This window comes from Pipra filicauda, unplaced genomic scaffold, assembly GCF_003945595.2.
Source record: "Pipra filicauda isolate LSUMZ 115617 unplaced genomic scaffold, ASM394559v2 scaffold567_size291404_pilon, whole genome shotgun sequence".
In the NCBI taxonomy this organism is placed as follows: domain Eukaryota; kingdom Metazoa; phylum Chordata; class Aves; order Passeriformes; family Pipridae; genus Pipra; species Pipra filicauda.
In genome coordinates, this window is record NW_024104717.1 from 88,561 (window position 1) to 102,966 (window position 14,406).

General features: G+C 51.3%; 2 protein-coding genes across 2 annotated transcripts; one reads left to right on the forward strand and one right to left on the reverse strand.

Annotated features, from left to right (window-relative positions):
* The first annotated feature begins 196 nt into the window (after positions 1–196).
* GNB3 (G protein subunit beta 3) lies at positions 197–10,390 on the forward strand. Its single transcript, XM_027710403.2, has 10 exons — positions 197–593; positions 5,165–5,266; positions 5,632–5,670; positions 5,838–5,944; positions 6,056–6,119; positions 6,237–6,399; positions 6,501–6,567; positions 7,517–7,718; positions 8,842–9,058; positions 9,864–10,390. Exons 2-10 carry the CDS (start codon positions 5,210–5,212, stop codon positions 9,968–9,970), a joined length of 1,023 nt encoding a protein of 340 aa, XP_027566204.1. The 5' UTR covers positions 197–593; positions 5,165–5,209; the 3' UTR covers positions 9,971–10,390.
* Positions 10,391–11,537: 1,147 nt separating this feature from the next.
* On the reverse strand, positions 11,538–14,057 carry CDCA3 (cell division cycle associated 3). The gene is made up of 5 exons (XM_027710406.2): positions 13,902–14,057; positions 13,695–13,824; positions 13,403–13,612; positions 12,323–12,444; positions 11,538–11,932 (listed from the first exon to the last, which is right to left on the reverse strand). Exons 1-5 carry the CDS (start codon positions 14,013–14,015, stop codon positions 11,792–11,794), a joined length of 717 nt encoding a protein of 238 aa, XP_027566207.1. The 5' UTR covers positions 14,016–14,057; the 3' UTR covers positions 11,538–11,791.
* Between the last annotated feature and the right edge of the window lie 349 nt (positions 14,058–14,406).

Consider the following 14,406-nt stretch of genomic DNA (forward strand, 5'->3'; position numbering starts at 1 on the left):
TGGTTTTCCCTTATCAGGGCCTCTGTGGGTGGCATCATTCCTCTTTCCGCCCTGCCCAGGACGTGCGTAGCATGCTGTCCCCAGGAAAATGGGAATTCCTGTGGACTGTGAGGTACAGCAAGCCCTGCCCCAGTGGCTGATAATCCAAGCCTGTTCTGGCTAATCTTCACTTTATTAGTTTGTTGCTGATATAAACGGAGTCAAATCCGCCTGTGATGGTTTCTTTCCCTTCAGGAACAGTGTGCTACTCTCTCTTTTCACCCCTCCCCATCCACCTGCTTTGCATTACGTCCCAATCCGATTTCCCCAAGTCTCTGGTGTCTGATTTAATTTGCCTGACGCTGCTCCTGGAATCAGCCCTCCCCCAACCCCTCCCGTCCACAGCCTTCCAGCTCCCCATGGGGAGATCAGTCCTGGGAGAGGCTGAGGAGCAGAGAGGGAGCAAGGGACTCACTGAGTGGACAAACAGGACTGACTGGAGAAGGCAAAGGGACAAGGGGCTTCTGGCCAGCGAGGAGCTGTTCTCACCAGGGAGGCAGCTGTGAGGGTGCCATCCAGAAGGGACTACAACCCACCTCATTCTACAGATCCCGGTAAGTACCCTTGCCCTGTTGTGATGCCTGAGGTCACCTTGGTGAATCAGGCATTTGAGAGCCTGAGTTTCTTGGTGTGATTCTGTGGAGTATTTGTACAAGGGCTGATCCCATCAGAGGATACGGAAGGTTGAGGGGAGGGACTTGGGGTTGGCGCTGAGATGTCTTTACAGTGGTGAGGGGCTTTGCACAGGGATGGGGTTGCTTGTTCTCCCTTTGGCAGGTAAATCTCACTAGTTTTCACACTGGAGCAGGAGGGTAACACCTCTGCTGAGGGACCTTGGCACTCACTACCTGTACACAGTTCTCACTCCTGTTGTGCCCCGAGCACACCTCTTCGCAGCTGACTGCTTTACTGGATAGAGAAGGAGCCCTCAAAAAGCAAGGAGCAGATCAGGGTAATTTTACCCTGACCTTTGATCTCCATCACAGGAGAGAGGGATCATCTCTGTATCCGGCTCTGCAAGGAGTCCAGGGTCACCAGGGCGAGTCTGCGAAGCTAGTCAGGGATTACAGAGACCCAGGGATGCTGCTTGTTAATAACGAGTCCTCCTTTCTGCACCTTTCCCTTTTCCATTCACAGCCCTCTCCCAACATTCCACAGAGGGACCACTCCCTCCCCCGTGTGGGGGAAGCTACCCAGAGGATAGATAACTTGCACCCTTATCCTCACAAGGGAGTGATGCAGGTGACTTAGCGGGACAGTCCCTAGGGTGCAAGCTGGGCCCCTTCCATGGCATAGTGCAAGGGATATAGCCACTGCCCTAAAAAGACAGGATGTGGCAGCAAAAGGCAGAAGGCAGGTGATTTCAGATTCCCCTGTGCCTCACACCACAGTAGAGGCATTTGGTCTGCTACGAGCAGACACCCAAGGGCTCAGGATGGGTTTGTTTGCCCACAGACAGGAATGCTACATCAGGTGCCTCCAGCAAATTTGTTGGAAAAGGCAGGAGTGGAAAGAACTGTCATGTTGGAGAGCAGAAGAAATGAAATGTGGTTTCAGAAGCCAAGAGCTATGAACTGAATGAGCACAGCTGAGGCAGAGTTCAGAACAGGGCTGGCATGAACTGACTGAACCCAGGCTCTGTTTGGCTGTGCCATGCTCTCTGGTCATGCTTGTAGGGGTCACAACTCTGGACCAGTGCTGGTGCCAAGGTCCACCTGTCATGAGCTGTGCTAATGGTGGTGAATTGCTTTTTCCAAAGGTACCTAAGGACTTGGTTTCCTCTACTGCTTAGTATTCACCTGAAAGAGCCCTTAGTTCCAGAAAGGACTGAGTGTGAACCATTTAGAAGCCTTTCCCATTAAAACTAGCCTGGACAGCTGCCATGAGCAACCATGAGCTGATCCTTGGATCCACAAGAAATGTGTGTTCCTGAGGTCCTGCTGGTCAAGGCAGGAACATGCCTTGGCCAAACTCTAAACTTTGTTCTCTTTTCCTCTGTTCTTCTCCCATTTGATTCCCCCCATTTCCTATTCTAAATTTACGTGACCATGATGAGCTGCTCTTTTGCACACCTGCTGTAGTCCTCCTGGGAGGCAGTTGCACTACGCTGGGGACTGGGTAACTCACTCTCCACAAATTGCCCTGGGATGTGATGGATGGAGGGGACAGGCAAAGATGGAGCTATTATTATCGCTCATCTGAGGCTCCTTGTCCTTCTGAGGCTGAGAACAATTCCCAGCTTCATTTAGAGTGTTCCCTCAAAGGGATTTAAAGGTTCGGACAGAGTCCTGAGCTGCACCTTCTCTATATTTAGACCTTTTTATCTGTCCTCGACATCCTGCCCCTGCCGTTTGATCTGCCTACTGGCTCCGAAAGCCCCTCATCTCGTTGTGCAGCTTTACAGAGAAGGCTGTGAACCGGCGCTCCTGTGCTAGTGCCAGAGTTGAGAAACACTCAGGCAACGGAAGAGAGCAATAAAAGAGCAGAAGCAATACAAGGATGACTGGGATCCGATGGGCAATGAGGAGGACATGTGCAGTCAGCTTCACCTGAGGCAGAAACTGGAAGAAAGGCAGAACAAGGTTCCCATCCCCATGCGGGTCTGCATAGGCAAAACCAGAAGTCTACAAAGACAGATTAGGGCAGCTGGATGGACAATGATCTCAGCCAAAGGCTTGTGAAATAACAGCCTGAAGAGCTTGGGAACCAAGCAGAGGAGGCTGGAAGGGGAGAATTGGAGAGAAGAGGAGACCCAGAAGGAAAAGGCAATCCAACGCTTAGCGTTAATGGAGGGGAGGTAGAATCAGTCCCAAGGAACACTGAGAAAGGTCAGGATTTGGGCCACAGCGGTCTCTGGGGTGGGCCTAATGGTCCCTGCAGGGTGGCTGGAAGTTCAGGTGTGCCACTTGGTGTCAGTAGGCAGCGACCACAGCTGGACACAGTCTCACAGCCTTTCTGTACACTGAAACTGAGGGACAAACACCACAGGATAAGGAGGATGTGCAACCTCCAACTGAAAGCTGAAAGGCCTTCCGTAGCATCTCCCCCCTCTGTCAGTTAGCTGAGAGAAGGGTGGAGTATCCATTCCCTTCCCAAAGGAGAACTGCATGCATGTGGGCTTTCATGGCCAGTCACTCAATGAGGTGCAGTTGTGCATCCTTACTGGGAGGACACTCCTCATCACTGCTCTGAGAGAAGAGAAAAAAATCTAAAGGGCACAGCTCAGGTGCTGATCTGTTTCCATCCTTCAGTATAGATGAGACTGGCAGCCCCAGGCCACTGCTGTGGCATGTGCCTCTGACAATGCAGTCCCAAATTCCTCTCCTGCTCCCTCACTGTCTGCTGGGGCCAGCAGACCAGGCCAGCACCCATGTGCAGTGCATGGGCAGGGAGCAGGGTAGAGTCAGCAGTGCTGTAGCTCTGTCCAGCCTTGCAGGCAGCAGGCACAAGACTCTCTGCAAAGTATAGCCTGAAGTAGACTCCTGCTGGGATAAGCTCATGCCTCCCAGGAGGTACAGGAAACCTGTATCTCCTTGTCTTTCCTACTCAACACCATGCCACAAGAATGATTTACCTCTCAGAAACTCACTGTGCATGGAGGATCAGAGGAAAGCTGTGGAGACGTTCAGGGGAAAGAATTTGTGAGGGGAAACTCAAAGAGCTCAATGAAGCAGCAAGCAAAGATGGGACTTGGGATCTGTCAATGTGCTTGCCCACAGCAAGAGGGCAGACTGGCATGGATGGACCCAAAGCTTCACGGGCTGGAAGAAATGAGGCCTTCAGGCAACAGGCCAGAGAGGGATGGAGGTGGTGTGACCCACAGGGACTAGGAGAAATTCTGCAGATGCTGCTGGAACATTTCTTGGCCTAGGGGCAAAACACTGGTTCTAATGAAAACAACACCTGGAGCACATCTGGACACACACCTATCCAGGAGAAATGTCGAAGCAATTAAAGACCAGGTCTGTCTACAGGAATGGGAGATGGTAGAATCACTGGTGAAGAAAGAGAGAACAAAACAGAGATGCTGTATAATGATACAGTGCACCTGCATCTTGAATATGGATTACAGTTCTGGTTCACTGCTCTCCCTGCAAAAACGTATCATCTATGCTCTGTAAACAAGAGCTCCGAGAACAACAGAGGTAATAGGATGTAACAGCTTACATGGGAGGAATGACTAAGTTTGCTCTGCAGTTTGGATAATAGGTGAATGAAGACAGATATGACAAAAATCTATAAAATACCAAGTGATGCAGAGGTGAATAGAGACCATTCATTTGCTAATTCTTCCAACTCAAAATATAGGTACCTCCAAGTGGAATTAGTGACATGGGGGAGTAATGGAAGCAGAAACTTCTTTGCACAGTCTGCCACCAAGCTGTGGAAGTCATCATGATGGGGTATTGAGGATGCTAAACTTCAACATGGGCACAAAAGTTGTGTGGACAAATGCATAGAAGAAAAGTCCATGAAGGACTTCCATACAGTAATGCTGCTCTAGCTTTGGATGTCAGAGAAAAGCTGGAGCTGAGCAAGTAGGAGAAATATCACTCTCAGCTTATGTTATCCTTAGATCCTTCCCTAGGCTTCCACTTTTTTTTTTATGGAAAACTAAAAGGGAATCTTGAGAGAGCATCTCAACAGCCCCCAAATTTCCTTAGTAGTCAAAGACTTAGTGGGTCTTGCCTGGTGATGCTTTGCCTAGGACAAACAACAGGAAATAGCCACTGGGCTCCCCCTATCAAATTTTCTCCTCCTGGAGCTGCAAGGGACAGCTTGGCCATGAACAGGGAAAACCTGATGAAGAGGACCTGGACTTGGTAGGGCTTGGAATGGAGAGGTTAAAAATGAGAGGACAAGTGTGGCCAGAACCGCAGTAAGAGGCTCTGGAGTTCTTCAGCTTCACAATGTGTATGTGTAAGCAGGATACAAGACCAACTGAACCTTTGATCAGGCCCAGTACGATCTTTCCAAATGCTAATTTGACTGGATACAAGATAACATTACCAAGCATTCAGCCAAGAAATGGTCGCTAAGACTTTATGTTTACATTTGCATGACTGATCAGTCATATTAGTGCCCTTTCTACCTCACACTTCTCTCCTTTGATTTGTCTCCCCAGAATCAAGGCTGCCCCACGTGAAGGAGCCACCCCTAGGTCAGAAAGATGGGGGAAATGGAACAGATGAAGCAGGAGGCTGAGCAGCTGAAGAAGCAGATTGCGGTAATGCTGGCAACAGTCATGAAACTGCTGAGAGAGTGTCTATCCCCCCACCATGTGAACAAACTTTCCTTCTCAGCCACCAGTTGGAGTTGAACTTTATCTACACACTCAGAACCCTATGCAGTTCTCCACAGCCCTTTAAGTGCTAATGGAGATCTTCACAGCATGGTCAGGGGGAAGAGTGGGAGGGGAAGGGAAAGAAGAGGGGACAAGAGTCCAAAGAGTGTAGTGAATCCCTTGGGTCACCTCTGTCTCCAAGGCAGCTGATGTTCTGTCAGTGGGAGGATCCACAGAAAGGGTGCAGCACAGGGAACTGGATGCTGACCAGCTTTTGTCTCACCTTCCTGCTCTTGTCTCTTCTCCAGGATGCCCGGAAAGCCTGTGCAGACACAACACTGGCTCAGGTAAGGGACAGGGATGGCTGGGCAGGTGACTGTGTGAGAGTCAGCTAGCACCACTCTGAGGGGGTCTCTCTCCACCTGGGAAGCAGAGTTAGAAGGCAGAGATGTGGATAGCAGTAAAGCTTCTGCCAGTCCAAGACTGATTTTCTGTCCCACCACTCTTTTCTCAGATTGTTTCTGGAGTGGAGGTTGTTGGCCGCATCCAGATGCGGACCCGAAGGACCCTGCGGGGGCACCTGGCCAAGATCTACGCCTTGCACTGGTCCACAGACTCCAAGTGAGAGCAATGCTGCTGATCTGCTGGATGCAGGGCAGCACAGGGGCGTGATGGGCAGGAAGGCTCTGATGGGAAGAGAGCTACTAACGTGATCTTGTTCCTCTCTCACAGACTTATGGTCAGTGCCTCACAAGATGGGAAACTGATTGTGTGGGACACATACACAACTAACAAGGTAGGAGTCAGGTGGCTGCAGCAAATGGGGATGCTGCAGTGGGTCCTCTCACAGCTGTTGCCCTTGCCCTGCTCCCTCTGCTGTCAAGAGTCCTGACACTGTTTCTTGTCCTCCCAGGTTCATGCCATCCCTTTGCGTTCTTCCTGGGTCATGACCTGTGCCTATGCTCCCTCAGGGAATTTTGTGGCCTGTGGGGGTCTTGACAACGTGTGCTCCATCTACAGCCTCAAGTCTCGTGAAGGCAACGTCAAAGTGAGCAGGGAGCTCTCAGCCCATACAGGTGTGTCCACCACCTGCCTGCAACCTGGGCAACCCCTGCTTCCAAACTCCACCCTTCTAGCCCTGTACCTTTTCTCATATTTGCTTGTTCCTGCTTCCCAGGATACCTCTCCTGCTGCCGATTTCTTGATGACAACAGTATTGTGACTAGCTCTGGAGATACCACGTGGTGAGTGCTGTCTTTTGTGTCCTAGTGATGTGACCTCTGGCTCTTAGAGGCAGAGCACACATCAGCAAGCGCAGTCTTTAGGCTCTGCAGCAGTCCATTAAGGAAGAATTTCTCCTATATAGGGAGGCCACACAGAACACCTTAAGAAGCCTGATCCGTTCTTCCTCCCTGGACAGAACAGGTGCTTCTTTTCCCAGTTGATGCCAGGTCAAGATGCAGGTCAACTGCTGAAGCAGTAGGGACCATGTTGTCAGCTCTCACAAAGCACAGTGTCAGCTATCCAAGGACAGAAAACATTTTAAATTTATGTGAAGCCCACCAATGTGCTTCACTTCTCAAGTCTTGCCCACTGTGCAAGGGACACCACCAGACTTAGCGCCTGGAGCCTTTTGTTCCTGGTTCTCAGTTCTCGCTGTGCTGTGATTCTGAGCAGTGCCGAGCCTTTATTCACCCCATCCCATCCCAACACCTGCTTTGGAAGAACCTCTTGACCAAGGATGAGTCAGGATGTGGCATTTCCATCAGAGATCAGAGTAACACAGGGCTTGCTTGCCTGGCTGTAGTGTGAACATGGGGTGTGCATCCTACAAGTGTAGCCACAGCAGATCTTTTTCAGCCGTTTGCTGGTTCATGCTTTTTGTGTCACTCTTACCTCCTCTCAGTATTCCCTTCAACTGTTGCAGTTACAGGAATATGGTCAAACCTCACAACCCCCATCCTTAGTTTAACTCTGCTTTGGCAAAGGTGTCACCAGCAACAGCTGTGAAGGTATCTCTTGTTGTATACAGCTGACTCCAGGGATGCTATCACCCGTTTTTCCGTGCTGTAGCCATGGCTTCCCTCCTCCTTTTGCTTGCGAGTGGGACAGCCCTTTGGCCCAGCTGTAGATCTGTTCTACACTGTTCGCCTGGGTTGACTCTGAGAAGTTCTCTCCTCTCCCCCTGCACAGTGCGCTCTGGGACATTGAGACAGGGCAGCAGAAGACTGTGTTCTTGGGACACACCGGAGACTGTATGAGCTTGGCTGTCTCCCCAGACTTCAAACTCTTTATCTCTGGGGCTTGTGATGCTACTGCCAAACTCTGGGATGTGCGGGAGGGCTCCTGCCGTCAGACCTTTGGAGGACATGAGTCTGATATCAACGCCATCTCTGTACGTATGCTGTCTGCACAGGGGTAGGGAAGCATGGAAAATGGAGGGTGGACCAGCTCTGAAACAGTCTTGGGACAAGGTTGAAAAAAGCTGTCACAGTTGTGTGAGTAACAACGGTCTCAGGAGACCCTGGCCCAAACATCCAGCCTGAAGCAGGGAGGGCCTGTGTTCACTGAAGTTTGGAGGCTGGCTCTTCCCAGGCACCGAAGCACCTAGGTCTTAGACAGCCAGCACACCATGGTCTGTGGAGCTCAGCACCCTAACACAGGTGCTGGTGCAGCTTTGCTCATAGCAGCTGTTGGGAACTGTGTTTCAGGCATGCTCCAGCATCCCTGGCACAAGACACATGTGAGGAAGTGGGAATACCTAATTCAGCTGAGGGTCTTAGCTCCAGATAGAAGAGGTAGGAACTTGGGATCACAGGGAGATCTTCTGAAGATTAAATTTCTCACAAGACATCTGTGAGAAAGTATGCCCTCAGAGGCAAGGATTCAAACCAGAGCCCTAGAGACAGCAAGGGCAAGAAACATACCAGACTAATCCTTGTGGCTAAGCAACGAGTCTGCCAGCTTTCTGCAGTCTGCTGCTTGAACCACCCTCCACTGACTTCAATTACAACTTTTCTCATCTGTCCCACTGCTACCTTACAAGCCACATGGTTTTCTGCCATACCTGCTCCTTAGAAGCCCTTTCTTTGCTTCTCAGACTAAGGCCACAGAAAGGGAGTGTGTATGAGAAGGTTGGGGTATGAGGATCAGATAGAGGAAGGCTCTCATAGCTCTGAATCATGCTAGACCCCAGCTGGGGGATAATGGGTAGACATTTGTCAAGCCCCAAACTCACAGCTGGAGCTAAAGTAATCCTTCCTCAAGGACTGAGATGTCTTGCAACAGCTCTAGCCCATAGGTCATTGGTTTTCTTGAGGTGGACGGGGTTTATTAGGTCTTAGGAGAAGCATCAACCTCCCCCTTCAGCAGACTCAACTTTTATGATCCAGTACCTTGTCCCACTGGGTTTTCTTACCTCCATGGCTTCCTGGAGGTTAGCAGGGAGTTGAAGAGTTGAGGAAATCTGTCAGGATCTGAGGAAAACCTCACTAAAATCTGGTATGTGCCCTCCTCAGTTCTTCCCTAATGGTGAAGCCATCTGCACCGGCTCAGATGATGCCACCTGCCGTCTCTTTGACCTCCGGGCGGACCAGGAGCTCATAGTGTACTCTCACGAGAGCATCATCTGTGGAATCACATCAGTCGCCCTTTCCCGCAGTGGGCGTCTCTTGCTTGCTGGGTATGATGATTTCAACTGCAACATCTGGGACTCCCTGAAAGCAGAGCGTGTGGGTGAGTGGCTCTTTCATTCCCTTCAAGGTCTTGTGTCCCTATCAAGGCAAGGAAAAGGCATTTATTTTTTCTGAAGGGAACACATCCTATACTGAGCGAAACCCAACAAGGCTTCCTTGCACTTAAGGAGCACACCATAATTAGTACAACTCTCAGTTGTGCAGAACTATCGTTTCTCATGTTAAGGAAGTCAAGACCTTAAGGAACATCGTCTCAAGGGGGAAAGAAGGTTACTATTAGCTAATACCGCTCACAACCACCAGACTTTCCTATTTTCTCCTAGCCTCTGCTGTTTGCCAGTTCCAGGTACTCACAGTGCCACTTGGTGGCCAGACACCAAGCCGAGAGTGGGCTGTGGCTTCCATCCAACATCTTTGGATATTTTCTGATGCTCATACATAGAATACACACCATTTTTCTTTCAAATGTGGCCCCTACCCTCAGAAAATTCATAAAACACAGCCCACCGACATCACTGCCATTTCTCAACCGTATCAAGGACACCCTCCTTAGTCCTACATCACTCCAGGGTGAAAGCAGTTGTATGAGGATTCAGCTGGTTGTACTTGCCTAAGAACACTGCTCTTCGGCCAGTCCCATGGGTGGTGGTTGTAGGCCACGCACAAAAGTTCTTCTTTGTGTTTGCTCTTATTAGACACATACCAGTTTTAACACATTGTACAGGAACAGGGTGACACGCAGGGGTGTAGGTACACAGCCCATGATGCATGTCTTCTGCATGGTCAACCCTGTCATCTCTCACAAGCCCCACTTCCTTCCCTGACCTTTCCTTTCTCCCCCATAGGAATACTTTCTGGCCACGATAACAGAGTGAGCTGCCTGGGCGTGACAGCAGACGGCATGGCTGTTGCCACTGGCTCCTGGGACAGCTTCCTCAAGATTTGGAACTGAGGATGGCAGCAGAAAGGGGAAGAGCAGTGGAAGCATGGCCCACAGCCCAAGCCCATGCAAGCAGCATCGTCAGATGAGCACAACAGAAACGCCTACTTACCACTCCCGCTTGTCTCTAGACACAGGTCACTTGTAGGAGTCTCCTAGAGCGAAAGGGAAAGCAGAGGTCAGGGAGGAGAAGCAGGGGGAGCTGGGGAACAGGAGCACACACGCTGGCCCTTCTCTCCACCTCTAAATAGCCCCAGCAGTTTCCAGCCTTGTGCAGGCTTGAAGAGTTGCAAAACACTGTTCTTTATGTCTCAGGACTTTTCAGTACAATTCAGACAACCTGCATCTTCCTTCAAACACCTCTACCCACGCTGACACACATCCTCCTCCTTCAGAGGATCCCTCATCCAACACCTGCCCCCAACTAAGATCTCTCCCTGATTTAACTCTACCTAGCTTCTCTGTGCAGCTGTCCTATATCCCTGCAGACAGCCACGGAGGTGTACTGGGTTTGAGATTTCTATCACATCACCTCAAACAAAAAGCTAATGTAAATTTGGCTCATTTCCATTGGGGAAGACTTAGCTCAAGTCTTATCTATGCATAAACATGAGAAAAGTAGTCTTCAGACCTTCCAAAATACCAGAGAATATATTTATTCTTTTCTTAGATCAAATCTTATCTATGCATAAATGGCAGAAAGGTAGCCCTCAGACCTGCCAGAATATCAGGGAATATTGTATTTGTTATTTATTGTCTGCTTCTTGCTGTACCTTCCCCTTTTGCCTCACTTCTGCATTGTGTGGTGACACTGTCTAACCAGTAGCCATTGGCCCCTGTTTTCAAGTTTGTTTAGATTTCATAGCCCAGGCAAATAAAGAAAACTCACATAAGCACTGCAGGCTGTGTTCTTTCCAGCATTGCAATGAGCTACTGCAAACACAACTTCTCTCCTATGAATTTTGCCTGCTGACCCCATCCAGACACCTCATCCACAGATCTTGCCCTAGCTCACAATCCGTCAGAGGAGGGTGTTCCTCACCTATGAGGCTGGAATTAGGACAGGGAGCTGAAAATGCACCCTTGCAAACCTTGGAGATTTAAGCTCAGTTACAGGACACAGACATTTTATTCAGTCCCTATTCCATTTGTTGGCTCATAACAACATCCTGGGGTCCCAAGGCTGTGCTAGGGAGAGCTGATGGTCAGCAAGGTTTAGCAACTTATCAAGAGAAGGTCAGTATTAGCACACAATACTATCCCACGCTATTTTGGATCTCACCTTCATGCCAGACCCTTGCAATAGTCTACAGTCCTTTGTATACATTAGTTTTAGGCCAGTGCAGGCAGTTTAACTTCAGAAGCAACCCCAAATGTACAGTCTCTTGCACAGAGCTGCAGCTTCCTGGCCCTTGCTATAGCATGTGGGTTCAAGACCAGACCGTTCCGCGTGTTACAGTTTTTAGGGCTAATGGGAAGTTGAACTATTTGTTCGTGAACCCTTGTCCCCAAAGAAAATATTGTGCTGGGCAAGCAGGGGGCTCCTGCTGTCCTCTCAGGACATACAGTCAGCAAAGGCAAAGGCTTAACACAAATTTATTTACTACAGATAAAAAAATCAACAGAAAAATCAATACAGCAATGTACAATAGAAGAGCCAAAGTCTGTGCTGTACATAAGACATGGCAAACTAGGAGGGGGAGAGAAAGAGAGTAATCTTTCCCCACAGGGATAGACAAGAAGTGTGATCACTGCTCTAGAATTTCAGTCTATTGCAGGATTTTCCCCCCCTAGAAAACTCAAATTACAGCAAGATCCTGAAAAAGGAAATCTCTAATTCTCCACAAAAGGACACTGTTGGTTCTCTTTGTTCAAGTCATTCCAAGCACAGTTCCCAGATTTAAAGCTCCTGCTCAAGTCCACTGTCACTTCCTTCTTTTCCCCAAGGTTCTCTCCCAACACGTGCTTCTTGCCCTAGAGAAATAAAAAAACCCAAACAAAGTGTAAAACACAAATTAATTGATGGTTAGGTAATTCTCAGTGAAACATGTAGCCTATTTTCAGGCCATTCAGCTTTGGCTCTCTTGTAACAATGTAAAAAAGTGATGGACTTCTTTCTACAGCCTAAAGAGAAAGAATGCACTGAAATGGGCAATATCATGTTAAGACCTAACAGACATTAAACAAGACTTGTAGGCACCTAAGGACAGGGCTGACCCACAGAAAAATATTTATGAAGTTACTAGGCTCTACAGGTCTAGGAGACCACAGTTCCAAACTGGGGCCCTACAACACACAGAAACTGAAGGATTTGGCTTTTTCCAGCCCATTCTCTGTCCCAAAATATGACCCATTAAGCTTTACCTGGCGAGGAGCAGGAGTACTGGGAGAATTGTCATCTCGTAGAATGCTGAGGGGAGAGCGGCCAGTTCCTCCAGATGTTGCCATGATTTTGTTGTTGGGCTTGTGTCTTACAGGCTTACTCACTAGTTGACAGAAGGAAACACATCAGTGCATCACAACAAGGCTAGAAGGTCCTAGATTTTAAATGCCTCCCGGCCTTTATGATCTAGTTTGCTTGCCTGTGCAGCAAAGACTTACCTGAGGACTTCTAGGCAAAGGGATCACAGAAAGGTTGATGTTGGAAGGGAACTCAGAGGACCTGCTCCAGCAAGGCCACCTAGAACCAGTTGCCCAGCACCATGTCCAGGTCATTTCTGAATCTCTCAAATGGAGATTCTGCAGCCTCTCTGAGCAACCTGCTCCAGTGCTCAGTCACCCTCTCAGTGAAAAAAAGCGTGTCCTGATGTTCAGAAGCTTCCTGTGTTCCATTTTGTCCCTGTCGCCTCTAGTCCCACCACTGAAAGGAGCCTGGCTCTCCCTTCTGTTATTTATATGTGTATTATAAGATACCCCCTGAGCCTTTTCTACCCCAGGTAGAACAGTCCCAGCTCTCAGCCTCTCCTCCTAGGAGAGATGCTCAGCACAGAGCTTTCTGTAGCAGAGTCCACATCACAGACTCATCCATAGCACTGTGATGTGCTTCCCACCCTTGCTCCCTAACTCTTCCCAAGGAAAAGCTGAAAGGTTTCTTTGAACAGGTCTCTGTAATCACAAACCCATCTCAGAGAGGGGAGCAGTTTACATATATCTCTTGGTTTTGACTACGGGTTGAAAACACAATTTCTCAACTCTTCAAAGAAACAGGTTTGATAACCCAACACCTCCCAAAGGGGCCTCCCAGCTGCAGAGCCTCCAGATCAGGCTGCCCGAGGTGGTGGGACACAGCCGAACCGGGGGATGAGGCCAAGGCTTCTGTCAGGGGGCAAAGCCTGGAGAAGGCAACCGATTCCGAGGCTGCCGAGAGCCCCGACTTGCTCACACCGCGACCCGGGTGGCTCTCGGGGCACACGGAGCCCTGTCACCGCCACACCGAGCACTTACCGGAGGTCAAGCCGTGCCCGGCGGGGCGGGCGGGCCGAGAAGGGCCCGTGCTGGGAGAGAGCGGACCCTCCGGCTCCCCCACCGCCGGCAGGGCGCTCCGCCGGGCCGGCTCCTCGGCGGGATCGGTCGCTCCCGGCGGCGCCGGCTCCGGGGCCGCGGCCTCTGCCCCGAAGGCCTCGCTGAGCTGCTTCACTAGGCGGTCCACGCTGTCTGCCGGGGGCGGAGGAGGGTGGGGTGAGCCGCCAGGCCGGGCAGCCCCTACCCCGCGCACCCCCGCACCCGCCTCACTTACCACTCGACACGGCTCTCATAGGCGTGCGGGAGATGCCGGGTGTGGGCGAGCGCGGGTCCCGCTCTTGGGCGGTGCCCGCCGGCGGCTCGGCGGGGCTGGGCTGCGGGCTGCCCGCCGGGGAGCTCACCACCTGCGGAGAGGGCAGCCGTGGGGGCGGCAGGCCGCAGCCGTCCGGGGCGGGGCGGCGGCGGCCGGGAGGGCGCCTACCTCGATGGGGGTGCGCAGAATGCCGGCGGTGGGGGAGCGGGGGTCGCTGACGTGCGCTAGGTGCTTGTTGCAGGGCGCGGCGGGGGTGGCAGGGGCGCTGCCCGAGACGCCCATGGCAGTGACGGCTGCGCTGCTGCTGGGCCGCGCCGTTCAAATCTCCCGCGCGCCAGCCGGTGCCGCTGCCCATTGGCCGTCGCATGGGGGCGGGGCCCGACACGCCCCGCCCATCGTCCCCGCCCCCGTCCGCCCGCCGACCCCGCTGTCCCCGCCCGTCACGTCCCGCCTCGTTCCGCTGTCAATCTTCGGACACTGACCCGCCCCCCACGCCCCGTTCTGCGTTGTTATTGGTCAAGAAGCCCGGAACCACCCCCTGTGACGAACGCAGGGTGGCTGCGATTGGCCGAGCCGGCCAGTGGGCGCCACCAGCCCGGCCCTCAGCCTCACTGCTGACTGGCCAGAACCCACCTGATCGCGCCGGGCTGCGATTGGGCGGGGAGGGGCTGAG